Source organism: Lontra canadensis, unplaced genomic scaffold (assembly GCF_010015895.1).
Source record: "Lontra canadensis isolate GAN:19392208 unplaced genomic scaffold, GSC_riverotter_1.0 scaffold99, whole genome shotgun sequence".
Lineage (NCBI taxonomy): Eukaryota > Metazoa > Chordata > Mammalia > Carnivora > Mustelidae > Lontra > Lontra canadensis.
The window spans coordinates 3682265-3707461 of record NW_022631093.1 but is presented as its reverse complement, the minus strand read 5'-3'; the positions used below and the strand labels follow the sequence as shown (position 1 = coordinate 3707461).

Below are 25197 nucleotides of genomic sequence, written 5' to 3'. Positions count from 1 at the left end.
CACTCGCAGTTTCTAGGCTTTTCAGGACTGGGGTCTTTAATTCGGCTTAGGCCAGCCCCTGCCTGAAGGACCCTTGCAGGCTGCAGAGTGCCCCAGTCAGCCCCGCGTTCCTGCTTTCAGGACAGCGAGCCGCGCTTGCAGGAGTGCCGTGGGGTGGGGCGGGGGTGCGGGGGGCTGTGTGAGAACGAAGCCCCGCCCCCGCGCCGTCGCGCCCGCCGCCTGCCCGCCCCGCCGTCCTCTGCCTGCGTCAGGCGATCTCGGCGGCCAGCCCCACCGCTCTGTGACGCCACGGGCGCCGGGGTCCTCCGCGCCTGCGCCCGCTCTTATAAAGGCCGACGCCGCGCCGCACCGCCGTAGTGGCCTTGTTCTCCGCTTTTTTCCCAACGTTTCGGAGGCCGCTGTGTTTTTATCAGCCTCCGACCCGCAGTCGGCCTGAGACCTAGCACCGTGAGTGGCCGCCGACCGAGCGGGAAGGGGCGGGGGCGCTGTAGATTGGCGAGCTGGGTGGCCGCACGGCTGAGGCTTGGGCCTGCCGGAGGCGGGAAGCACTGGGCCTGGCCTCTCTAAGGCCCAGTGGAACCCGTCGCCCACCCTGTTCTCGGGAGGTGGCGGCAAGCCCCTCTCCTGGCCGCGCGTCCTCATAGCGCCTCGTGGGCGTAGGGGCTGGCGGGCGAGCGGGAGAAGGTGCGAGACGGGCCCGGGATTGGTCCTTCCTCGCACGGGGCGAGTGTCCGCCTGCGGGGAGCTCGGCTTCAAGGCCCAGGCGGCGGCCCGGAGCCTCCTTTGGCCGTGAGCCTGCCGGCCTCCGGGACCCAGGGTGGGGGTGGCGGCGGGGCTTTGAGTGGAGGCCCTTAGGCTGGCGTGGGCGTGCGTTTGTTGTTTTGGTGTCTGGAAGGAGCGTGGCGGTGAGAGTCTGGGAGCGCTGGATTTTCCGCTCGCATCCTTTCTCTTCCTTTTATCTGGCGTTACTAGTCACCGGTGCTTGGGCTGCACGTTTGCCCAGCAGGCTGCTTGCTCCTTCAGAATATTTTTCTCCATTATTTTGCCATAGCCTGGAGTTGGTGAAACAACTGTTGAAATAGCAGATGTTCTCATCATAGTGGTGTGACTTTTAGACAGCCCAATTCTTTCAAAGCCAGACACTTTAAGTTTTACAAGAATTGGAGGTTGACTTGGACAAGGGTCTCAGGTTTGGGTTTTGGGGTCGGGTTTGGGTTTTTCATCAGAGCCTCACAATAGAGTGTATCTGTGTCACAGAGCAGTGCATATTTGTCCATTCAGCTTTCAAAAGGTGTCAGAATTCGGGTCACTGAAAACACAGGTGTTTTCTTTACGTTGTTGATAGAATCTACCTCATGCCATTCACGGAGGGTGATTCATTTTCCAGATAAGGAACTTTAGGAATTGTCTTGCAAGCCATGTCAAATCAAGATCTCGTCTGTTATCAATACAGTTTTGAGTTGAATTCTAGCTCTATGACGTTAAAAAAAGTTTCTCTTTGAGTGTTAAGTTGGGGATCACAAAATACATTCGATTACAGATTAATCCATTGCTGCCTGCTTATTTAATAAGATCTCAGCTCCCTTAAGAGTAACCTAGTACAGAAATTTGACTATGACTAAGCAGATCTGGTTATTTACCAAGAGTTATTTGAAAGAAATATGAAATGGTCATCGTGCTTAAAATTTTATCAACTGTATTGCCAGACTTGTCTTTCTTCAGTGTTCATTCCAGTACTATGGAATATAAAAAGAGTATAGAATGTTTTGTAATTAAAAATTGGGTTCACGTTAAAATATTTCTTTGGGGGGTATCTTTTGTTATTGCCTTGTCACAGGGAAGATCCTATGCTCTGGGCCCTTCTCTATTGAATAGGACAACTGCATTATTGGCAGGCACTAAGCAACATGGAGGAACAGACATATTTGTGAACTGAAAAGTGAAATCTGATTCTCTTCAAACATGGATGAGTGAGAGCAGGATATATCAGTGGCTGATTTTAAAACATAGTTTTACCTTTTTGCTTCCTTCCTCTAACAGCTTATTTGGGAGATGGAAATAATTGTCTAAGAAAAGCCAAATGAATATTTTAACTGATTTAATGGAGGCTTTGATCCTAAAATAGGTGTAGGGAATGTTTTAAATGCCAAATTCTACAGTCTTAATAGTGACATTGCAGGATAATGAATACCTGAGAAGCATGGTCCTTTTAAAATCTGTATTTGATATTTGAAGGGATTATGAAGTAATTATCAGGTATTGCTGCCCTTCTTTCTTCCCTCAAGAATCTGAAAATAGATTGATTGCTTAGAACTTTAAATTGTAAAGAATTGTTTTTTGTTTTGTTTTAGTTTTTGCTAGAACTTAAGTCCTTTAGTTAATTGCTTAGCTAATTTTTATCTAAGAGGTATCTTTTTCCCAATGATTCACAGTTAATCTGAGTTAATAAATACATTTTTGAAGCAAGTAACAGGTAATTTCTATGAGGATTTCAGCAGAAAAATTTGGACACCTGGACAGTCAGTAATGAAAGATAAAAAGGCCTGTTAAATTTAAGTACCTTATTTGGTTTAGCAGATTAGATTTATTCTTAAAGATAATATTTTGTATATTTTACATTGATGCAAACATAAAACAAGACTCTCATACCCTGTTTGGATCACAACTCATTTTTCAATGGTAAGTCTCACTATTGGAAAGTTTGTATTTTATTTGGTAGCTTTGTTTATTTTGGACTGACCACCCTCTGGTTTGCAGGTTGATTGTGGCAGCTAACTATAAAGATGAGAATAGTCCATATTCAGTGACAGCAGAAAGACAGGCAAAGGGGTCCCTGGGTGATGCAGTCGGTTAAGCCTCCAGGTCTTGGTTTTGGCTCTAGTCATGATCTCAGGGTGATGGGATCGAGCCCCGTGTGGGGTTCCATGCTCAACACAGAGTCTGCTTAAGATTCTTGCTCCCTCTGTCCCTCCCTCATGTGGGTATGTGCACACATGCATTGTTCCTCTCCTGCTCTCTTTAAAATAAATAAACTTTTTTAAAAATGCAGGCACAGACTGAATAAGTTTATTTTAAATATATTTTGCATTAAAAATATAGAATGTAAAAAAAAATGTAGAATGTAACTCTTAAATTTGTATCAGTAGTAAGTTCAGTAGGGCAAGCCTTAAAAACTTGTGTTCCTAGGAGCTATACTTGGAAAAAATTGATAGCAACACTTCTGTGCTGGCCTGTGAATAACCACTTGCAGTGTTTTACAGGGTTATATAGATAACTACATGGCCTTAGGATTTTATACATAACTTCTTTTCTTTCTTTCTTTTTTTTTTTAAAGATTTTATTTATTTATTTGACAGAGATCACAAGTAGGCAGAGAGGCAGGCAGAGAGAAAGGGGGAAGCAGACTCCCTGCCGAGCAGAGAGCCCAACTCGGGGCTCGATCCCAGGACCCTGGGATCATGACCTGAGCTGAAGGCAGAGGCTTTAACCCATTGAGCCACCCAGGTTCCCCTTATACATAATTTCTAAAAACAGACTAGTTGATGAAATGTATGAAACAAATCTCTCTTAAATTTCAAATTCAATATAATACTTTTTTTTAGATGCCTTCAATTAAGTTGCAGAGTTCCGATGGAGAGATATTTGAAGTTGATGTTGAAATCGCCAAACAGTCTGTGACTATCAAGACCATGTTGGAAGGTAAGTTTATTAGAAGATTTGGCCAGGGAAAGAGGAAGTAATATTTAGTTGGAGATAACCGTGAACATTGAATTTATACATGGCTCAATTTGTCATTAAATCTTCAAAAGTATGAAGGAGTCAAGTTTACATTTTTTAAATTAAAGAATTAACTGCATCTTTCTGATACGGGACATCCTTTCTGCATTGTCTGAAATAATGGATTTTTTTCATCTAGGGAAGACCATAAGCTAATATTGAAGTGATTTCCAAGCATCAGACAATGGCCCAATTCTGTTTCAAGTGAATTTGGATTCACAGTTTCTAATGAGAAAAAAGGCTCTGAAAAAGAGATACCTTCCTGTATGGTATCTAAATACAGTACTTTGTTTCAACAGAGAAGTAAGCTGAGTAGATGGTAAACTGAGATGTCTTTTTTTTTTAACCAAATTTTCCATTTTGTCCATTTTGTCATTCCTCTGAAACTGCTACAAAGCATATACACAGCACATTGAAGAGGTAAAGTTAGAAAACAGATCCTGAAACATTTTGAAACTTTAGTTATAGTTAATATTAACCAGTGGAATGGTAGACATTAATAGTATATGGAGACATTACAATTTGATTTCTAGCATTGGTGGAAAAAAAACTAACAGTAATAAGACTTCTCTTTGGTATTCAGATATGAAAGGTTTTCATGTAGCCTTTGCTTAAGAGAAAAGTTACCTGTGAAGCACTAGCTATGGGGGTCAAAGGAAGGTAAGTGTGAAATAGTCTTTGTTCTTGAAGAATTTTTAAACTAGAAAGGGAGAAAGACACCAAACAAGGCAGGCTGTCACATGTAATTAGTGTAATTAGTGTATTAGTGTAGTGTGCCAAGGGGTGCTGGATTCCATCTTGGCTGATGTTATTTTTCAAGCTTATGGAGAAACTACAGTGGATAGTGCTAGTGAGATGGTACTTTCAAATCTAGTAAAATTAGAATGTTTTGGGAGATTATTTTGAAGTAAAGTAAACAAGCTATGTTAGCGAAAAGGAGAGTTGAGGTTTTTAGTTGGGGTTTATTGGTGTGGAATGAGATTGTGATTCTGTAGTTGGTAAAACTCAAGAATGGGTTTGAGAGAAATGGAAAGTGACTTTGAGGTGACCATGTTAGGTATGTTCCGTCCGCCCTCCCACTTCCCAGAAGATTTTTCTATCAGTCTGCTAGGCAGTTGAGTAGTATGTGGATCTTGGCCTCTGAGCTGTGGACTTCTGGAGATACATAGACTGTGTGGTGGATTATAGGAGTATTTATGGGAGTAAATGAGGTTGGCAGTCAGCTATATTGGGACGGGAGGCAGGTATTAAGCAAGTAGAAGTCAGAAGTGGAGAATCAGTGGAGTAAGATTTATGGAAGCCAAGGGTAGAGGGAGGCATTTTGAGGTGATCAGAATGATTATCACATTCATGTACTGCACTCTGGTCATTTGGAATTTCATAGTAAGGATTTCTTAACTGGCATTTATTAGGTGTGGTAGAGGCAGAAGCTAGATTGCAGAGTGTGTGTCTTCTATTTTCTAAGCTGGTGACTTCTGTTTGCTGATAAAAGCCAAAGGTGTAACTCTTTTGGTAATTAGTACCAATCATGTGGTGCTTAGAGTTCTGTATCCTGGTAACTTAAATAAATAGATGGCTTCTATTTTGTTGTAAACGCCTTGGTACATCCTTCAGTCACGGTTCATCAAGTACCTGTTGAGTGAAGAACTATGGCATGGTCACTAATAAAGAGTGTGAAAGCAATCCAGATGTCCCTAAAGGCAGGTGAATAAGGCTTTATCTAGAAGATGTGGAAACTGATACCAGAATTGCTGCCTGAATACTTGCTTTGGCAGTGAAAGTACTCTTTATTTCATCTCGTTGGTGTCTGGCACACTGATCTCTCCTGTGCTGCTTCAAAGAGGCATTTGCCTAGTGTAAGAACATAGGGCTCCTTGAAGGTTTTCCGTGCCCCCTTTGATCACTGAAGCAAGCGGAGTGATAGACAGCAACAGTTAAATGATTCTTTTCTTCCATAGCCTTTGGGCATCAAAGGTGATTGGCTTTAAGTACTAGTGGTTTATATAGAATTCTAGCCTGTTCAGGATTGGAGTCAGTTGAATTTGGCATCTGCATTATCTCTGATTATGAGTTTTTTGTGCCTTAGAAAACAGAAATAAAACCTAATCATAGGATAATCAGAAGTGAAAATCTTGGCATGGGTACATGTGGATTGACTGATTTGTTCAGGTCCAGGATGTGGTATCAAGATACAGTTGTCTTTCAGAAGTCCTTGAAACTAAATAGCTTAAAGGCATGACTGTTGATACTTGTGTATTCAGTCTAAAAGTAGAAAAGACCTTGTGCATTCTTAGTTTAAATACTAGAGAAGTGATCCTAAGGCCCTTATTTTTAATACGACTTACAAGCCTTCTTCCAAATAATGTTTGGATCTAAACCAGTTGGTCTTCTGTATTATATTTCCTGTACTATCTTGATTCCCCAAACACAAGTATTTTATATAGTGTAACTTCTTATTCTTTCCTGATTAAGAATAGTTCATACTAGTACAGGAAAAGCAAAAGTGGGCTTAGTCCAAATTGACACAGTCATTTTTATAGTTTTACTCTAGGTTGAGATGGGATCAGGGAATAACATTGGTAGAAAGGAGGAGACTAAATGAGTGATCCATCTCTCCAACAAAATAAATTTTGAATCTGCTCTGCTCTTTACCACTCCAGTGAAACCTCTTGCTAATAAGCTCAATGGCCTCCATGTTCTCAAGTGCATCATTTTCTGTTTGATTTCTCATCTAGACCAGTTGACCCCATTTGATCATCCCCTTCTACATTCCACTTCCAGGATACTTTACTGAGCTTTTTGTCTTCTCATCTTTATTGCTGGTAGTTCCCGAGGACTGGCTTAATCATTGGACCTTTTCATTATACTTATACTCCTTCGTTTCCTTGGTTATCTCACTTAGACTGATAGTGTTATAAGCTATCTATACATCAGTTCCCCAAACTATCCTCTTTTGATTTTTAGACTTGGCGTATTTATTTATTTATTTATTTTTAAAAGGTTTTATTTATTTATTTGTCAGGGACAGAGGGAGAGAGAGCGAGCGAGCACAGGCAGACAGAGAGGCAGAGGCAGAGGGAGAAGCAGGCTCCCTGCTGAGCAAGGAGCCCTATGTGGGACTCGATCCCAGGACCCTGGGATCATGACCCGAGCCGAAGGCAGCCGCCCAACCAACTGAGCCACCCAGGTGTCCCTAGACTTGGCGTATTTAACTGCTTGGTCTATTTGTATGCCTTTATAGGTACCTCAGACTTAGGAAACTAAGTTCTTAATTCCCAGCCCTTCAAAATAACAGTTCTCTGATAGCCTTCCCCATATCAGTTAATGGCAACTCCAGTGGCAGTTTCATCCATTGAGTTCCTCATGTCATAAACCTTAGTCTTCCCTTACTCACATTGTACTTGCCATCTGTTGGCAAATCTTTTTGCCTCTACCATCAAAATGCATAGAGAATTGGATCATTTCTTCTTCCATAGCTGTAAACCTGTATAGGCCACCATCTTGTGCTAGGATTATTGACAGCCCCATAGTTGATTTCCCTCTTTTCTCTGCTCCTCACTGCCATCTCTTCCCAACACAGTCGCCAAAAATGTTCGAGACCCTGTTATCGTCAGGTCTCCTGTCACTGGTCTCATCTAGTTCTTTCACCCTTGCTAACCATGCTCTAGCAACACTAGATTGCTTTAGTGTTAATAGAACATGCCAGAATGTCCTCTCAGAAGGCCTTTGTGTTTATGACTTCTACTGCTTAGGTGTTCTCTCTCCTTTAGGATTTTACTACACAGTATCATCTTGTCAGTGAGACATCTTGAGCAGTTCTATCTAAAATTGTTACAGTTCTTTTCTATCCTTCCATATTCATTGCTGACTCTCCACTGCCTAGGACACCTGTTAGCTATCAAAAATTTAAATGGTTTGACTGAACACTGGCCATGTCAGCATAACTGATACTCAGCTATAAGCAGTATAGAGCTGAAGTAACTTTTTGGTCTCTAATATTGGTACTTGCTAACTACTAATTAACTGTGGGCAGCTCTTTTTTAAGTAATGTAGAAACTGGAGGACAGACACATTTGGCGTGAAAAAATAGTCTTATTTAGAATCTTTACATAATAGGGATTTTAATTTTAATTTTTTTCTTTGAACTTAACCAATCACTTTGAGAATTTGAAAGTTAGGCTTTTTATCGGAACAACCTGTAGATTCAAAATTATAGATAATATGTATATGATGAATAATGGGTATACATTGAAATTGAATCCCTCAACCCACATTGTTGTTAACTTCCCTACACGTAATATTAATAATTTGTTATGTATACTTCTGGAGATATTTTAAATCTAAATATATAAGCGTAGGGGCACCTGGGTGGCTCAGTTAAATGTCCGCCTTTGCCTCAGGTCATGTTCCCAGGGTCCTGGGATCAAGCCCCATGTACCAGCTCCCTGCTCATCGGGGAGTCTGCTTCACCCTCTCCTGCTCTCCCTGCTTGTGCATGTGCTCTCTCTGTCAAATAAATGATCTCATTTATTAATATTAAAAAAAATATATATTTTTAAATAAGTATATATGTCTATACCCATTTTTATTCAGATAACATTTTCTTATACCTGGCTTTTAACAGCTTTAATCCTGAAATCCTACCAAGTATTTATGGAGCTGCCTGCCTTATTTTTGTCAGTGGCTGCATGATTTGTTGTGTATGTATATATACATATTTGGGCTTCGGGTTTTAACAGATTGAGATTCCGTTACTTGAAATGCTTTTTATTCTGTTTTTCTAAATGCTGCCCATCTAGAGATTTTGGTATAAAAAGTAAGGATAATGGTCTGGATTTGATGCCTCCAGCCCACATGGCTTTCTAGTCATCTCAGTCCCTTTGTTATTTTCTTCCTCATTAAGGATTCTGTTTATGTAATATTCCTGTGTTTGTCTACTCATACAACTTTATATAGTTTTGTGTGGTTTATGGACCTCTTATCAGGAACTGCTAGTTTTTAAATGCTCATAAGAAAACTATTTTAAGTAGAATACTTTTCATGTTTGTTACTTGTTTGAGATATTTGGTTGGTGTAAATATTAGAATTGGGAAATAATGACAAGTCTCTTGGTTTTCTTAGATTTGGGAATGGACGATGAAGGAGATGATGATCCAGTTCCTCTACCAAATGTTAATGCAGCAATATTAAAAAAGGTAAAGCAACAAACTGTGTACTTGAATATGCACATTTCTTTTGTCATTGAACATCTGGGCGGTCTTCCTATACTGCGGATTAGGACTCTAAATGTCTGTTGTAATTATTTAATTAGGCCCTGTGAATATTTGATTTGTGTAGTTTTTGTTTTTGTTTTTTTTGAGTAGGTTCCATCTCCAGTGCAGAGCCCAATGTGGGGCTTGAACTTAGCACCCTGACATCAAGACCTGAGCTGAGATCAAGAGTCGGACACTTAAACTGACTGCGCCACCTAGTCACCCTGAGTTCTGTAGTCTTTTGTTGTTTTTTGATTAACATATAATGTATTACTTGTTTCAGGGGTAGTTTTGTAGTCTTTTTGAGTAACATTTAAATTACTGAAGTATGGCTGTATGTGCTTAGCAAAAAGGAAAAATCTTTTTGTTTGTCCACTGGATAGCTATAGCGTCAAAGAAGCTTGAGAACAAATGTATCCCCACCCTTGATCACCTTACCTTGTGTTTTAAGCACAAAAGGCTCTTGACAGAATAGAATCTTAGTGTTCCAGGGCACATGGCTCCATAACAGAACCAGGTATTTAATGGGATACTCATTTGGAGAAACAGCACCCAATTTTTACAAGGCAGAGGAAATTAACTAGGCTTAGAAATGGGAATGGTGGTTCCATTTGGCCCTTTTCTCGGAGATTTTCAAAAGTCATTAGCCATATGCAATTTCATCTTCTACTTTCTCTTGACTCTGGTGTGAGATGCAGCTGTGCTGCATATTTTTTTCATATCTTACCATAATTGACTATTATCAGTTCTTTTAATTGCCCTGAACTGGGTTAAAAAGTGATTCTCTAAGCCTGAACATTTTTTACACATGTTACTGACCATTTATATTTTCTTCTTTGTTTTCCCTTGCATGTGTTTTTTACGGGCTTTTGAAAAATTGTTATAAATACATAACATAAAAATTACCATTTTTAACTTCCTTACGTGGACAGTTCAGTGGCATTAAATACATTTGCACTGCTGTGCAATCACCATGACTCACTGTCTCCAGAAAATTTTCATCATTGCAAACTGAAACTGTACCCTTTAAACAACTCCTCAATACTCCCTGCCTCCAGCCCCTTGTAACCACTATTCTGTTCTCTGTCTCTATGAATTGGACTGTTGAGGGTACCTTCTAAAGTGGGATTATACAATATTTGTCTTTTTGTTTCTGGTTTATTTTACTTTGCATAATGTTTTCAACGTTCATCCATTTTGTAGTCTAGTGGGCTTTTTTTTTAAGATTTTAAATTTAAAAAAAAATTTTTTTAAAGATTTTATTTATTTATATGACACACTGAGATCACAAGTAGGCAGAGAGGCAGGCGGAGAGAGGGGGAAGCAGGCTCCCTGCTGAGCAGAAAGCCCTATGCGGGACTTGATCCCAGGACCCTGAGATCATGACCTGAGTTGAAGGCAGAGGCTTAACCCACTGAGCCACCCAGGTGCCCCTTTAGTGGGCTTTTTATAGGAGTCATTTATATAGCATTTCTATCACTTTGTGTTCTCTTATGTCATTTTACAGTGTTTTATGGTTTAGAAGCTTTATATTTTATATAGTTAGAGCTTCTGGGTTTTGTCTTGCAATTAACATTATATTTTATACTAAAGTAAAGTGCATCTAGAAGGACTTATGTTTGCACTCATTCAAGTGCTGGTATTTTTTAGGTGCTGGAGATATAGCAGTGAACCAGAGACAATCTTTGCCCTTAGGGAATTAACATTCTAAAACGGGGGGAAATGTATAATGTAAGAAATATGTCAGATGGGAAAGCTATGGATTATAAGTGGGTTGATTGGTGGAGAGTTAGCAATTTTTAAAATAAGGTGGTCAGGAAATGTCTTACTGAGAAGTTGATCTTTTTTTTTTCTCCTGAAGATTTTATTTATTTGATAGAGATCACAAGTAGGCAGAGAGAGAGAGGAAGAAGCAGGCTCCCTGCTGAGCAGAGAGCCTGAGATCATGACCTGAGCCGAAAGCAGAGGCTTAACCCGCTGAGCCACCCAGGCACCCGAGAAGTTGATCTTTGAATAAAGAGATGAATATGTGGAGGAAGAGAATTGTGGGCATTGGGAACAAGTGCAGTGACCCCAAGACAAGAGCATGCTCTACCTTTTGAGGAAAGGTGGGGAGGCACGTGTGCTGACTGGAGCATAATGAATAAGCAAGGAGTTAGTACAGAAGGTCAGTTGATGGGCTGGGTGATATAGAGCCTCTTCTGAGAGTAAGTTTTTTAAATCTGTTTGCATTATTAAGTCTTAGGCATATTTAAGCTTATGCATTAATAATTAAATGATCTAAAAACTGTAAAAGTACACCGTAAAATCTCCCATCCTTGTCTCTATCGGACCTGAAACCCCCTCAAGTAAGAATAATCAACATTAATTTCTTAATACTCTTTTAAGAGTTATTTTTAATGCCTATGTAAACTAATACTAATTGCTGTTTTTTTCTTACACAACTGGAATACTTCTTAAAAAGATACTGTTTATTTCATAAAGACTCGTATTTTGGCTTTTTCTTCCAGAAATAGTACTTCCTTTTTTTATCTCCTAACAGTATAATTTCTCAGCTCTGCCATTTTTTCAGCATTATTTCTCTAGCATTATGTACTATGAACTAAATTTAATCATACAGAAAAGTGATATTACACAGCAAATACCCTACCACCCAGATTCCACAACTTAACACTTTTAGTGTTGATTTTGGTCTTTCTGATGGCACATGTGGTCTAACCTGCTTCCTGAAACTTGATATATGTTTACTTCTTTGTTCTTTTTTTTTTGTTTTAACTTTTTTTAATTTTTTTTTTTTTAAGATTTTGTTTATTTATTTGACAGAGATCACAAGTAGGCAGAGAGGCAGGCAGAGGGAGAGAGAGGGGGAAGCAGGCTCCCCACGGAGCAGAGAGCCCGATACGGGGCTCGATCCCAGGACTCTGGGATCATGAGCCGAAGTCAGTGGCTTTAACCCACTGAGCCACCCAGGCGCCCCAGGATTTTATTTTTTGTAACAGAGAGCGAGAGATCGCTTCTCGGCCTTTTGGCTAACTAAGATCAAGTATAACAGAGAGAGAGATGGCGAGAGAGGGAACACAAGCAGGGGGAGTGGGAGAGCCTGGGTAGGGAGCCTGATGCAGGCTCAATCCCAAGACTCTGGGATCATGACCTGAACTGGTTTTTTTCCAAGCAACGTGGGGCTCAGACTCAAGGTCCTGAAATCAAGAGTCACGTGCTCTGCTGACTGAGCCAGCCAGGTGCCCACTTTTTAGTGATTTTTAAGATTTATGTTCTAGAGGGTAATCTATTGCTGCTTATTCATGTTGCACATATTTTCCACTCATAATCCTGTCTGACTTCATGTATTTTTTTTTTTTGCGCAGGAGCTTTTTAATGTGGTCGAAGTAATCTCTCTGCCTGGTTTTTTTTTTAAGATGTTTTAGCCTCTAGGGTTGTGAAGATTCCTCAAGCTTTGGTTTTGCTTTTCAAGCTCAGCCAGTAATTTGCTTACTCAGGTCAGCTTCTAGCTAGCTCTTAGCCCATTGTAGGAATAACTCTGCCCCGGTAGTGGAACGAGTACCACAAAGGAATGAACTCTCTTTGTTCCAGGTCATTCAGTGGTGCACCCACCACAAGGATGACCCCCCTCCTCCTGAGGATGATGAGAACAAAGAAAAGCGGACAGATGATATCCCTGTTTGGGACCAAGAATTCCTGAAAGTTGACCAAGGAACACTGTTTGAACTTATTCTGGTATGTTTTTAATGCATTCTTTAAGATATCTCTAGTTCAGAGCCTTATCACTTGTAACAGAGTTTGTTAAATTCATTGTTACTGAACTTTAATTCTCTCTAAACTCAAATGCAGTGATATATTTAAATTCACATATTAACAATCACGTCAAATGCAAATGGTCTAGACACAAGTCAAGGGTACAGATTATCACTTTGGATTAAGAAAAAAAAGATTCAGCTATGCTGTCTCCAGAACACCCACTTTAAAGACACACTTAGTTTTACAGGGTGGAAGAGTAAATTACGCTACTACTAATCAAAAGAAAACTGCAGTGAATATTTTAAAGTAGATTTCAGAGCAAAGAATATTACTGAGGCTAAAGAGGGTCATTGCATAATGATAAAGGGATCAGTCCATTATTAAGAGGCTAGTATAGTCCTAAATGCTAAAAGAATTTCCAAAAAGTGAAACAAAAACTAATAGAACTCAAAGGATAAATAGATAAATCCACTGTCTGCTGTCTCCCCTTAATTGATAAAACAAGTAGAATGAGGAAGGATATAGAAGTTTTGAATAATACTATTGACAAACTTGTTCTGATAGACATTTATAGAACATTAAATCTCTTGACAGCAGAATACATCGTCAGGTGTATACAATTAAGATCGGCATGTTAGAGGTAAAAAACAAGTCTCAAATTTGAAAGGATTCAAGGCATGCACACTGTGATTTCCAATCACAGTGAAATTAAATTAGAAGTCCATGAGCAAAAGCTATCTGGAAAAATTTAAGTAACTTCTCAGTAACTTATGAGTCAAAGAAGAAATCGAAAGAAAAATTGGAAGAGAGAATTAGAAATGTTATGCCAGAAAGTATTTTGATATGAATGGAAATAAAACCCAACTTATGAGAATGTGTGAGATGTAGCTGAAGTAGTATTCAGAGGGAAGTTAGTAGCTGAAACACCTATATTGGAAAAGAAGAAAAGTTTCATTAAAGAAAAAAGGAAAGGAAAAAAATTTTCAAATCCGTGATCTAAGTTTTTACTTTAAACTAATCAAAGATGAAATGAAACCCAAAGAAAGGAAATGTTAAAGGTAAGAGCAGAAATCTATATAAACAGAAAACAGAGAAAACCAAAGAATCCAAAAGCTTATTCTTTGAGAAGATCAGTAAAATGCAATGCTGTTACTGCTTCTGCCTCTTTAAATATTTTTGTCAAGATTTGCCATGTGGTGCTTGTGTGCCCATGAGAACACACATAAACACACCCACAAGTAGTGGCCATTCTTCACCATTTAAGGTAGTGTGGTTTGCTTAAGCCAGCAGCAAGACTCCCTATTATAGAAGGTGTAACGAAGGGGATGTATGAAAATATTTCACAGAAGAAGCTGATTTTCCCTTTAATTTCACAATCTTAACTAGTATTTTTAGCTTAATTAGGTATGGATTTACAGTCACTAACCTTGGATTTAGTTTAAAACATCACATATACTTTAATGAAAACAATCACTTCCAGGCTGCGAACTACTTAGACATCAAAGGTTTGCTTGATGTAACATGCAAGACTGTTGCCAATATGATCAAGGGGAAAACTCCTGAGGAGATCCGCAAGACCTTCAATATCAAAAATGACTTTACTGAAGAAGAGGAAGCCCAGGTAGGTTGCTCACGGCTTGTTTCTGATCACATGCTTTAAAAAAACAAAACAAAACTCAAAACATGCCTGGAGAAGATGTGTCTCTATCAAGGAGACTTGATTTGAAGGATGGTAATAGGTACTTTCTCTGTCATAAAAATACTCTTGTTGAGAGACTGGCCTGTCTTTGAGTCTAACCACTTATATGCTACTGCTCTTGTATAAGCATAAGAACAATTAGTTTTCAACCATAGGGGCTCTTTGGTATTTCCTCCTTCACAGTTCCTGGTTTGGGCACCTGGGACCTTAAAGGTAACCCATAACTGTGTGACTTCAGAATAGCAACCCCTGTGGGTGTTCTGCCAGGATACTTGAAAGCTAAGACTTGTGAATGGGAGACACAGCTACAAACTGAAATAATGTGAATGAAGTATTTGAATTTGCTGTTAGCTCTGGTGTCTGAAACTTTAATTGCCCATTGCCTTTGCTTTTTTGATGATTTCAGCAGGGCAGAATAAAAACCTAGGGAGGCGAAGAAGGGTAAGGAGGTATACTCGTAACTGGATATTTTTCTAGTTTTCCATCTGTCCCTTTGTGACCCTCCTCACAGGCTGTTAATGAATCATTAGGTAGTAGTCTTAAGACTACTTAAGGTACTTCCTTATATCTGTCTCTTCTAGGTACGCAAAGAGAACCAGTGGTGTGAAGAGAAGTGAAATGTTATGCCTGACACTGTAACACTGTAAGGATTGTTCCAAGTACTAGTTGCACTGCTCTGTTTATAATTGTTAATATTAGACAAACAGTAGACAAATGGCAGCAGCGAATCAGTTGTTTAAGCAGAATATTGCCCTCCTTGCATGTGTAGTTTGAGTACAGATTCCAAACTTATGGCTGAGTTTCTTCTAGTACGATCAAAAGTTTTTTTTTCTTTGCTCTAAATAAACCTGAACTGTGAGTTCTCTGTAGAAGGTGGCATTTTGGGCTTTCCCTCTCTTTGTAAAGCGATTTCTGCCTAGTTTATTGTCTAGTTAACTTTAGTTTAATGACCTTTTAAAAGTTGGCACTGTAAATAAAACAAGTTGAAAAAAGTTTTCTGAAATAGAATTAACAACGTATTATCTTTATTCATGAGTTGGAAACTGGAAAAAGGCTACTTGAGGTAAATGCTTTGAGTGGGATTATTAGGGTGTCTTCCAGCTTCCTGGAGTCAAGGAGTACCACTGGTATTGATTAGCCTGTATGTAGCAGGGCTCCCTTAATTGGATCTAAGGACTTGTTTTTGCATTTTTAATTCTTGGCTTTGAATATGTTGGCTAGAGACTGAGTTACTACTAAATTTGTGGTTCGGGGGGAAATGTAACTAGCCAGTCTGTTAGCTTTTCGATTAAAAAAGACAAATAACCCATGCGGTGTGTCATCTTTTTATAATCAGTGATCCCATGTGGGGGAAACTTCCACACTACTTGCATGTAAGAAAAATAATTTAACCTTTAACGTTAAAGTGTCTGGAAAAACCTAGAAAGCATCCATCACGAATGCAAGATACTTTCAATAAAAAATAAGTTATGTAGTAGGTGGCAAATGGTTTGCTTATTTGTACCTAACTGTGTCTCTTCACTTATAAATGAGTTAAGTATATGTGTGGTCATGTAGCCGGAGACAGCTTGCAGGAAGTTCATGTCCTAGCTTGCTGGAGGCTGCTGACCTAGCAGCTGGGTTCTGATAGACTTATGTCTCTCCTGATTGTCATGTTCTGGTTCACTGGAACTAGTGCTTCAGTTCTTAACTGGTGTGTGTGGCTGTACAGAACTGCACTGTCCCTGTTTACAGTAGAACAAAGTTGTCCTGGTGTTTGAGATGGCTTACAAATATTATGTCCCTTTCTTTCCTCCTTGTGTTCCCTTTTTTCTTGCTTTCCCATTTAGCATCATCTGTATTCACATGTAGTCTTACTGCATTCTCTTCATGTTTACTGTGAGCTTTTTTGGCTCAGATTTTTTGCTGATAGTAGTTTGCCTTTATAGTTCATTTCTTGTTTGCCCCGAATCTGTATCTGACTTAATAAAGTCCCATATGCTGTCTCAGATGAATTCCTATTTGTTGTCTTTACCAGAGATTGCAAATTACAGCCCATGTGTGGATGAAATCCAGCTCACAACTTATTTTTGCAGTCTTTGTTTTGGTTTTATGTTTTTAAAGTATTATTAAAAACTCAATATAGGAGACTGAATTTGACCAACAAGCCTAAAATGTTTACTCCCTGGCCTTTGAGAGGAAAAGTTTGCCAGCCCTTATGACTTCTTCTGGATTCCTCATTCCATTTATTCTCAGGAATTAAGCTTGTTTTCCGTTGTCCTGGGTTCACTTGGGAAGGTAGCAGAATTCAGTCCTAGTTGGAGTATCTCACCTGTTAATTACCACCATAAGGGTCAGTTCTTGCACAGAGTGTGACCACCCCCAGCAAAATCTCTAGCTAGCATGATGAAAAATATAACTCTTAACTGAAAGTTCAGGATCATTAACACATGACTTGTCTAGTTTGGAAAGGAAACAACGGCTTCCAGGAAACAAAAGCTTATTCTCTGTTCTCAATCTGTATAACCCCCAAGGATGGTTGGGATTACAGGACTAAATAATGGCACTACCCATATTTAAAGGACACTGGGATTTTTTTGAATAGGTAAGACTGAGTGGACAGACAATACGGTAGTTAAGATTTTTGTTCCCTTCCTGATTTTCTGTAGACTATGGCCTTAGGCTTTAAAAAAAACATCCTGATGGGGCGTCTGGGTGGCTCAGTGGGTTAAAGCCTCTGCCTTTGGCTCAGGTCATAATCCCAGGGTCCTGGGATCAAGCCCCGAATCAGGCTCTCTGCTCAGCGGGGAGCCTGCCTCCCCCTCTGCCTACTTGTGATCTCTGTCAAATAAATAAATAAAATCTTTAAAAAAAATCCTGATAATCTTGAACTCTCAGGTTTGGTAAAGATCTAACCGCTCACAGAAGAAAATAGGCCATTTTTGGGTGTTGTGTGCCCACATCAGTCATAAGTAGGGTGTTCAGGGGCCCTTTAGGCTGGCTGCCACATGCTGCCTGCCCTGTTTGCTCTCGCCTGCTGGTTGCTCACTATTTCTAAAGTCTAGCAAGAGTTTTCTAGGCCCTCACCTTTCCCAGGGAAAACAAGTGGCTTTTTCCCATTATCCACAGTAGCCAAACCTATCTCCAGAGATACACTCTTTCCTACCCGATCACTTCCCAGCTGTTCTGAACTAAGACTGTGGCATGAAGTCATACTGTGAGGCTGGACTCCTGTTTCTGCCTCTTAGTGCCTACCTGGCCTGTGGTAAGTTGAAATTGGTGGTTATGTGCAGAGTGGTGCTGTTGGTGATGAAGACTCCTGTGTGACTCCTGTCCAGGTTCTTTGGCTTTTCAGCTTTTCATTGACTATGTCACTTATAATTGAGAGGAAACCAAACTCCTTCTGAATACTAGCTTATTAGTCTTTCCCTGACATTGTCATGGATTAAGGATATGCCCCCTCAAACAGATTCTGATAATTCCTACATTGTAGAACCAAGTTACGTCATTTGAATGCTATTATATATTTTATTAGCTTGCCTTTATAAATCTACCTTTAATACACAAGGTGGGTATTGCTTTGTAACTTTTATATTTTTCCAAAGATCCACAAAGTCATCCCAATAAGGTAAAGATTCCTGAGCAGCACTGCAGCTGTGATCTGTTGATTCTGCATCTGTGGGAACATACCAGCTGCTGGAATTAAACGAGCTCTTTACTGTAATCTGGTGGGACGATTAGGACTGCACCCCAGTAACATGAAGTAATGGTGATGCTGAGTTTAGACTGGAGCTAGTTGGAGAAGAAGCAGAGTAAGTCCTATGAGCATGTGACTCAGGGCAGGCAGATATTCCAAACCACATGATCTCTTAGTGTACCTTTTTTTTTTTTTTTTTTAAGATTTTACCCATTTATTTGAGGGAGAGAGAGAGCATGAGAGCAGAGTGAGGGGCAGAGGGAGAAGCAAAATCCACATAGGGAGTCCAGCATGGGGCTTGATCCCAGGACTCTGAGCCGAAGACAGAGCCTTAACCGACTGAGCCACACAGACACCCCGATCTCTTAGTTGACTTAAAAATGAACCAGTTCTATAGTTTGCTGATCCAAGGGAAATTAAGAAATTAGATAGGTTTCCTAGACTCTTAACAGGGTGATTTATACAGGGATAGGAAGTAACTTCCACAAGTTAAGAACTGAGAGAGCAGCAGACCTCTTGATCTGAGCATTGTTCACTCTGTCTGTGGCCAAAGAAGCTTTTATATTTGGAAGCTTAACTTCTGCCACCACTTCCCACTTGAAGATGTTTCAGATCTTTTTTTTTTTAAAGCTTCCTACGTGTGTGTGTGTGTGTGTGTATTTAAAGATCTTATTTATTTATTTGACAGAGATCACAATTACGCAGAGAGAAGGGGAAGCAGGCTCCTTACTGAGCAGAGAGCCTGATGTGGGGCTCGATCCCAGGACCCTGGGATCATGACCTGAGCCGAAGGCAGAGGCTTAACCCACTGAGCCACCCAGGTGCCCCGCTCCCTGTGTATTTAAATGGGAAAGAATCAAAATGTCTTCCTCTGAAGTTGCTTGTGCTTTAAAAAGATAATCTTCAGTTATTTAGTTTGTATGAAAACTGATTTCTAGCTAATACAGAAGAGAATAAGGGGGAAGATTGTTAGTAAAGGGAAAGCCTATGAAATGGCTGTATCTCTAAAGTGTAGCTCCTGGCTTCTCCTTTGTAGGAAGTGTAGGACCTGGTTTTCCTCTTGGGAGCTTTCAGTGGAGCTAAGGAGGCAAAACTTAAATACTGCCAGGATGGGATTAGGGGCTAATGAAAACGTTCCTGAACAGAACAAGATGAATGAGCAAATGGGGACTCTAGGGCTGGAAGGGTCTAAGAAAGTTTCCATGAGAAGAAACTAATTTGGTGGTTTTGGTTGGAGATGGAGGGATGCCAAGGTGAGGGGGAAAGCAGTGCTCAGTCTGGAACTACCAGCTTAGGGTTGGGTGTCAGGTCTGCTGGAGAATATAGGCTGGAAAGAGACATTGTGCTGGATTAGTGATATCATTTTGGTGACTGTCCAGGAAGAGTGTTGATCAGACCCATGTCAGGCAGTATAGTTATTGGGTGGTTGAACTAAAATATATGTATTTTTTAAATATTTATTTATTTGACAGAGAGTGAGGGAAGGAACACAAGCAGTTTGGGAAGCTGGAGAGGGAGAAGCAGGCTTCCCGCCAAGCGGGGAGCCTGTTGTGGAGCTCAATCCCAGAATTCTGGGATCGTGACCTGAGCTGAGGGCAGACACTTAACAACTGAGCCACCCAGGTCCTCCCTTAAGTATTTTTTTAGTACTATACTAAAATTGTGATGGGGGGTTTTACAGTTGGAGTCCTAATTGATGCTTTTGTTTACTCTTGTTGAAAATTACTCGGATAGGCAGAATGAGTAAGAGAACTGGATGTGCATAGCAAGACAAATGATGTGAGAAGTTTAGAACATATCCAGTGGCCCAGCATCGAGCCGTTTGGACACCTAAGCAGGATAGACTGTCCTTATTGTTGAGCGGTCAGTGGATATGAACCTTATCGGTGTCATAAAGGTGTTGGTTATGAAGCTCTCGTTTGATGAATTTCCAGTGTGGGACTTGAGTGATAGTCTAACTCACGGGTGACGTACGTGCTGCCTTGTGGCGTCCTACACCATTGGCTACATCTGGTGTGTGCAATCCCGAGAGGCATTTTGTGGCGGGAATATTGAATATAGTTGCTTACAATAGTATCTCTTGGTACACTGTATAGTTCTCACGACCTTCTGACACTGCTTAACTTGAAATTTTCATAAGTATTTACTGAGCACCTGATCTGTATGCCAGCCTGACTCCTCTTTCACTCTTGAGAATCTGCCTAGTCCATAAAAGTGCTCTCAGTGTCAATACTTACCTCCTGTATTGGGCAAAGTCTTATTTGTCCTGCTGCATATGCTCTTGTACAGCTTCTCTTACTTGCTTCAAATGCTCTACAGATATTTCTGTCTCAGGAAGCTTAGAGGATGGGTGGGAGCAGAGAGCACTACACTGTCAAAAACTACATTTAAGAGGAGTTTCCAGAGTGGCCTTTGCTTGCTTGCTTGGTTTCCTGACTTTGTTCCTTTGACCTAATTCCTCCTCTAATTTCTCCCCTTCCTCTACCCATTCCTCCCCTCCTCTGACCATCTCCGCCCCCCCCACCGCCCACCCCCAAAATTGACTGCCCATGCTTTAAAAGAACAAGCCTTTAGATAGTTATGAACACCTGAATGGAAAAGGAAGATCTGGTCCAAAACCCCAGGTGAACTTGAAAGAAGTATCAGCTTGAACTAGTAACAATTTTCTATATGATTTATAGCTGATGAAATACCCCTTACCCTGTGTGACTGAACTCCTGAGAACTGCTAAGAGATGAGACATTTCCTACCCCTAGGACAGAATTTGCTTTTTCCAGTTACTTCTCTGCCTAATCACACATTATCCTTACCTTTGAAATCTCTCCTGACCTGACCTGGCTTTTATTCTAGCCTCTGACTATGGGAATATCCCCACCTGCCCTTCTCAGACCTCTCTGGCCCTTTGTGGACAAGGAGGCCAATAAAGGTCCATTAGTTGCTCGGTGCCAGTAGAGAGTCCAAGAGCCTGAAGTAGAGTTTCTGGGACAGAGGTGATTGGAATAGTTGGCATTGATGGAGCCTAGGAGGAACCAGGGTCTGTTTTGGGTGGTCTGCTTTCAGGGACCGGTGGTGAACTCAAAACTCTGGGTAGAGCTGAGAAAGTCATGATAAAGCAGCCTTTCTAACGTCAAAAAAAAGCCAGTCAGCTTTTTTTTTTTTTTTTAAATAAGGAATTGTTCTTGGTCTCAAATCTTCTACTTTGATATATAGGCCTGACAGGTCTTTGTTACCCTTGCCCTTGCTAGGCTGTTTTTCTAGAAATGCATGGAGAAACCGATTCCATTTCTTCTTTGGAACAATAAAAAGAATCAAGTCTGTTTCCGTGCACTTGTGGCCTTTCTAGCCAGACTTACAGTACACTCAGAGCTGGGCAGGAAGGAGTGCTTTCGGGACATTCAAAAGGTAGTTAAAGCCGAAGAGTCTAGCCACAGGGCTTTCTATATAAAAAGGGAAAACATATTCCAGTTGAGAGACCTGGGCAGGCCTTACCAGCTTGCCATGCTGAGCCCGCAGCAGATTCTCTGAGCACAGGTGCAGCAGCTTTGGCAACTGCCGAGCCGGTTTGCCTGTTTTCTGGGAATTTGTAAGGGAAGTTGTGGTATCTTGTCTTGCGAGAGCTCAGAGATGGGGCTCGTTCCTGGCTTGCAGTGAGGTGGGACTGGTGTGCTATTTGAAATTGTATTTAGGGCTGCACTCTCAAGTCACCTGTGGCCTCAGGAATGTGCTGGTGTGATCTGGGAGGATTTGAGTTTCCTCTTTGAAGTCACTTTTTTTAAGAGGCTGGTTTGATTTTAACCAAGTTGCCAGAGCCTTCCTCTTTCCCCTCACATTCACAAAGCGTGCATTGTTCCTGTACCCAGTGTGCTCTAAATAAGACACCAGATCAGATGCAGCCAACCCAGTCTTGCATAAGCCTTAAAATGTAGTTTTTGAAACAAGTAGGCCAGGAGCCAGAGTGGAACTCTTAAAATGGGACAGATGTCAAGAGAATGGTCTCCTCTTGCACCCTTCCAGAAGAAAAGCAAGTCTGGGATTACAACTTCCAGTGGCCTACTTTAGACAGACAGTACTCTGGAAGATGACTTTATTTATAAATATTTTTAAACATAAAATCTCAAAAATAGAACGCCATGAAAATCACAGTGCATGATGGTGACCCACTGGCTGACTGTTGGGATATTCTTCTTGCCCAGCCTTTTAATCTGATGTTGGAGTGACCTATTGAAGTGGCTTTTACACCTTTTATGTTCATGATGGGTTTGAGGAGTTTTCTTAAACATGATGGAAACTGCTGTTAAAAAGTAGGCTGTAGATTTATCAAACTGGAGAGGTTTTATATAAAAATAGGAAGATACTTAAAGTACCTAATTAGCTTTTGGGAGGAAAGGGTGCTATTGAAATGCTCTTTCAAGTTTTCTGATACCAGCTTGGAGAGACTCCGGTTTGCCTCAAAATAGGATGTGTGCTCATGGAATGTTGGGTCTTTTCTCTCTCCGGAAGGAAGATGGGAGGGGAAGATGGAGCCTACTGGTTGTGTGGTGGCAGTTCACAGCCCATTCCCATATGCAGGGTGGCCTTTGCTTGCATCACTTGTGAAGTCCGAAGATTGGGGAGTTTACATGTAGAAGCAGCTTATTAGCTCTTGTGATAGGGGCAGGGCCTGAGCCTCCAGTAGGGGAGGTAAGGAAAGTAATCACTGGTTTCTGTAGATTGAAAGTCTTGAGAATGTGTGTCCCATGATAGAGAATAAGCCCCAAGTTTTATGGCTGTGGGTAAAAAAAGTGTGTCATTCTTTCTTACTGAAACAGCTTATTCCTTAGTGTCAAGTTTTGAAAGAGAAACCCAGTAAAAAGTATCTTTATTCTCATGTTAAAAAAGTTTTTGTTGGATGATGCATTAACAATACAAAAATATTTTTAACACTACAATAGTCCTTTTCTTTCTCTCAAGACTTCTTGCAACACTATACTAGAATATATGTTCTTTGGATTCTGAGAAGCCAGTGGCTAAACTAGGAACTAAAGGCTTTTGTTGAGGGATGTACGGGTATAGGAACAGCCCGTTTTCTTTGGAATCAGGCTATGTACAGTGAGGGAAGATGCAAAAAAAAAAAAAAAAAAGTTAAATTAAAAGTTTTTTTTTAAGGCTCAGGGTTGAAGCTTGGCTCAGAAATGGGTTAAAGTAGGCTGTGGTGAAAACCCACTGACTACCACTAGAGGTTCTCTGGACTTCTTGCTTTGATGGTGATGGTCCTTCCTGCAGGACTATTAGGAAACTGAAGCTGACCTGTTTTGTGCTGGAAGGTAGGCACGGACTGTCACGAGGTTTGCCCTCTCTCTCAACTGCCCAAGAGCTGCCTAGACTGACACGGATAAGTAGGAAATGGAGCTGTGACTGAGGGCTTCTAGGAGTAGGGAGGGATGCACGCTAGGTTTTGGGCCGTAATTTCTTTCAGCTGTTGAGTTCACCCAACCCAAAGCTTGGGACCTTAGTAATCAGAGCTTATGGCGAGGCTGAGTTTCTCTTGGAAACATTTCCAAGTAATTTGAACTAGAGCCAGGTACGTCTCACTGCCCATACTTGCCTGATAAGGTAGTGTCAGGTTATTCCTGCTGCCTGTGGTGATAGGCCTAGATTTAACTGTTCCATTCCCTCCTCGTCTTGCAAGCTCTTGAGAACATGGCAGGAGGCTTCCTTCTGGTCCACCTTAGGAATGATTCCTCCTTTTCTGTCAAAAGGGCTTCTCCAGGCCCTTTTGACGTAAGTATTGTCCTCTTGAGCACGTGGTTGTGACCATGCTCAGGTGTTGTTTCATAAACCAGCTCATTAGTCCATGAAGTGTCTGGTATGGGGAGGGTGTGGCAGTGGTGGGGCTGGGGAGGTGGAGGGTAGGGAAAGCAGCTGGGCTCAGTCCCTCGCATCTAGGACATCTATAGCAAAAAAGCAGATGAGGCAGCAGGGGGCATCTGGCCAGCAAGACAGTGGTAAAAGGGATAGATGCAGGCTGCTGTAGGCACAAGGGATGCCCTTAATCAGATGACACAACACAGATCTGACTCCTGCCACTCGGAGCAGTTGGATTGATGGCCCCAGGTTCAGGCAGAAGTTGTGCAGCCTCGGAAGTCTCCTGGGCCTGGTCCTGGAGAGGGAGGTAACAGGGCCCCTGGCCAGTTTCCATGTGCTTTGGGGCTCTGTCGCTTCCTCTCAGAGGATGGGCCCCTGGAGGCAGCCAGGTGTCCTGTGCATGCTAGGCTGCCTGTCTCTGAGATTCCAACCGTTGCACCTGTGTACTCTGCAAGGTGCTGGGGAGGGCCTGGGGGGGTCCAGGGGGCTGGGAGGCTGAGAGCGGCCGAGAGCCCTGGTGATGTAGGCGCTGGCTCCGCAGGACTAGCAAGCAGTTCTGTGGGGAGGTGGGGCAGCAGGAGGTATGAGGGCGAGTCCTGGGGGGCTGGGGACCCGGGGCAGCCTACAGCACTGTCATCGGAAGGAACGGGGCTGGGGCAGCGGCCTTCTCCGGGTAAGTACCGAATGCATTTCTTTTTCCTCCTAGGAATAGTGAAGAGAGTTATCTGTAAACAGAGGGTGAATTCATAGTCATACACCACAACCAGAAAATGCTGTCCTTGCACAGGCCTAGCTGACCTCTTGTCCCCTCTCCCCAGGACTTGGGTGATGTGCCTGTGCCTTCAAACCTAGCATTGCAGTTCTGCTGGGCCTGGCCCAAACCTGGAACAGGTGTAGTACCCAGCACAGCCACAGGGTGGCACAGGAACCTCTTGTGGGCTGGCCCTGGGGGCTGCCTTCTGTTTTCCCGGGAAAATTATCTCCTAGTTTGGGCCTTGGAGCTTCTGCTTCACATGTCTGTGGGGCTCAGATCTGCATTAAGGCAAAGGGCTGCACTGCTTGTGGATTCTTGGGTGGTGCTCAGACAGAATACCACAGATACGCTCCCACTGTGTGTACATACATACACGTCTGTACTACCCGAATTCCTCTCTGCCCTTGGAGAGGGAGCATGGTGGGCACTGTGAGGGACT

General features: G+C 41.6%; 2 protein-coding genes across 9 annotated transcripts in view; one reads left to right on the top strand and one right to left on the bottom strand.

Moving 5' to 3' along the window:
- The first annotated feature begins 367 nt into the window (after window positions 1-367).
- SKP1 (S-phase kinase associated protein 1) lies at window positions 368-15966 on the top strand. Its single transcript, XM_032837552.1, has 6 exons — window positions 368-447; window positions 3603-3699; window positions 8899-8972; window positions 12621-12764; window positions 14266-14406; window positions 15066-15966. The coding sequence occupies exons 2-6, from the start codon at window positions 3603-3605 to the stop codon at window positions 15099-15101; spliced, it is 492 nt and encodes a 163-aa protein (XP_032693443.1). The 5' UTR covers window positions 368-447; the 3' UTR covers window positions 15102-15966.
- A 7016-nt stretch (window positions 15967-22982) lies between these two features.
- TCF7 (transcription factor 7) overlaps window positions 22983-25197 on the bottom strand; it is a 32548-nt gene continuing 30333 nt past the window's right edge. For 4 of the 8 annotated variants that reach the window (XM_032837746.1, XM_032837745.1, XM_032837748.1 and 1 more), the window contains one exon: window positions 22983-24706. In XM_032837746.1, coding sequence (XP_032693637.1) covers window positions 24256-24706 — 451 coding nt within the window. In that variant the 3' untranslated portion in view covers window positions 22983-24255. Of the gene's footprint in view, window positions 24730-25197 lie in introns of all 8 variants that reach the window. The other 4 variants (XM_032837752.1, XM_032837754.1, XM_032837753.1 and 1 more) reach the window with 2 other exon arrangements.

What these genes read in the sequence shown, in the direction of transcription:
- SKP1 (XM_032837552.1), top strand. Translation starts at nt 3,603, where the DNA reads ATGCCTTCAATTAAGTTGCAGAGTTCCGATGGAGAGATATTTGAAGTT. An exon ending in TATCAAGACCATGTTGGAAG is followed by an intron (nt 3,700 to 8,898) that starts GTAAGTTTATTA and finishes TGGTTTTCTTAG; the next exon opens with ATTTGGGAATGGACGATGAA. An exon ending in CTGAAGAAGAGGAAGCCCAG is followed by an intron (nt 14,407 to 15,065) that starts GTAGGTTGCTCA and finishes TGTCTCTTCTAG; the next exon opens with GTACGCAAAGAGAACCAGTG.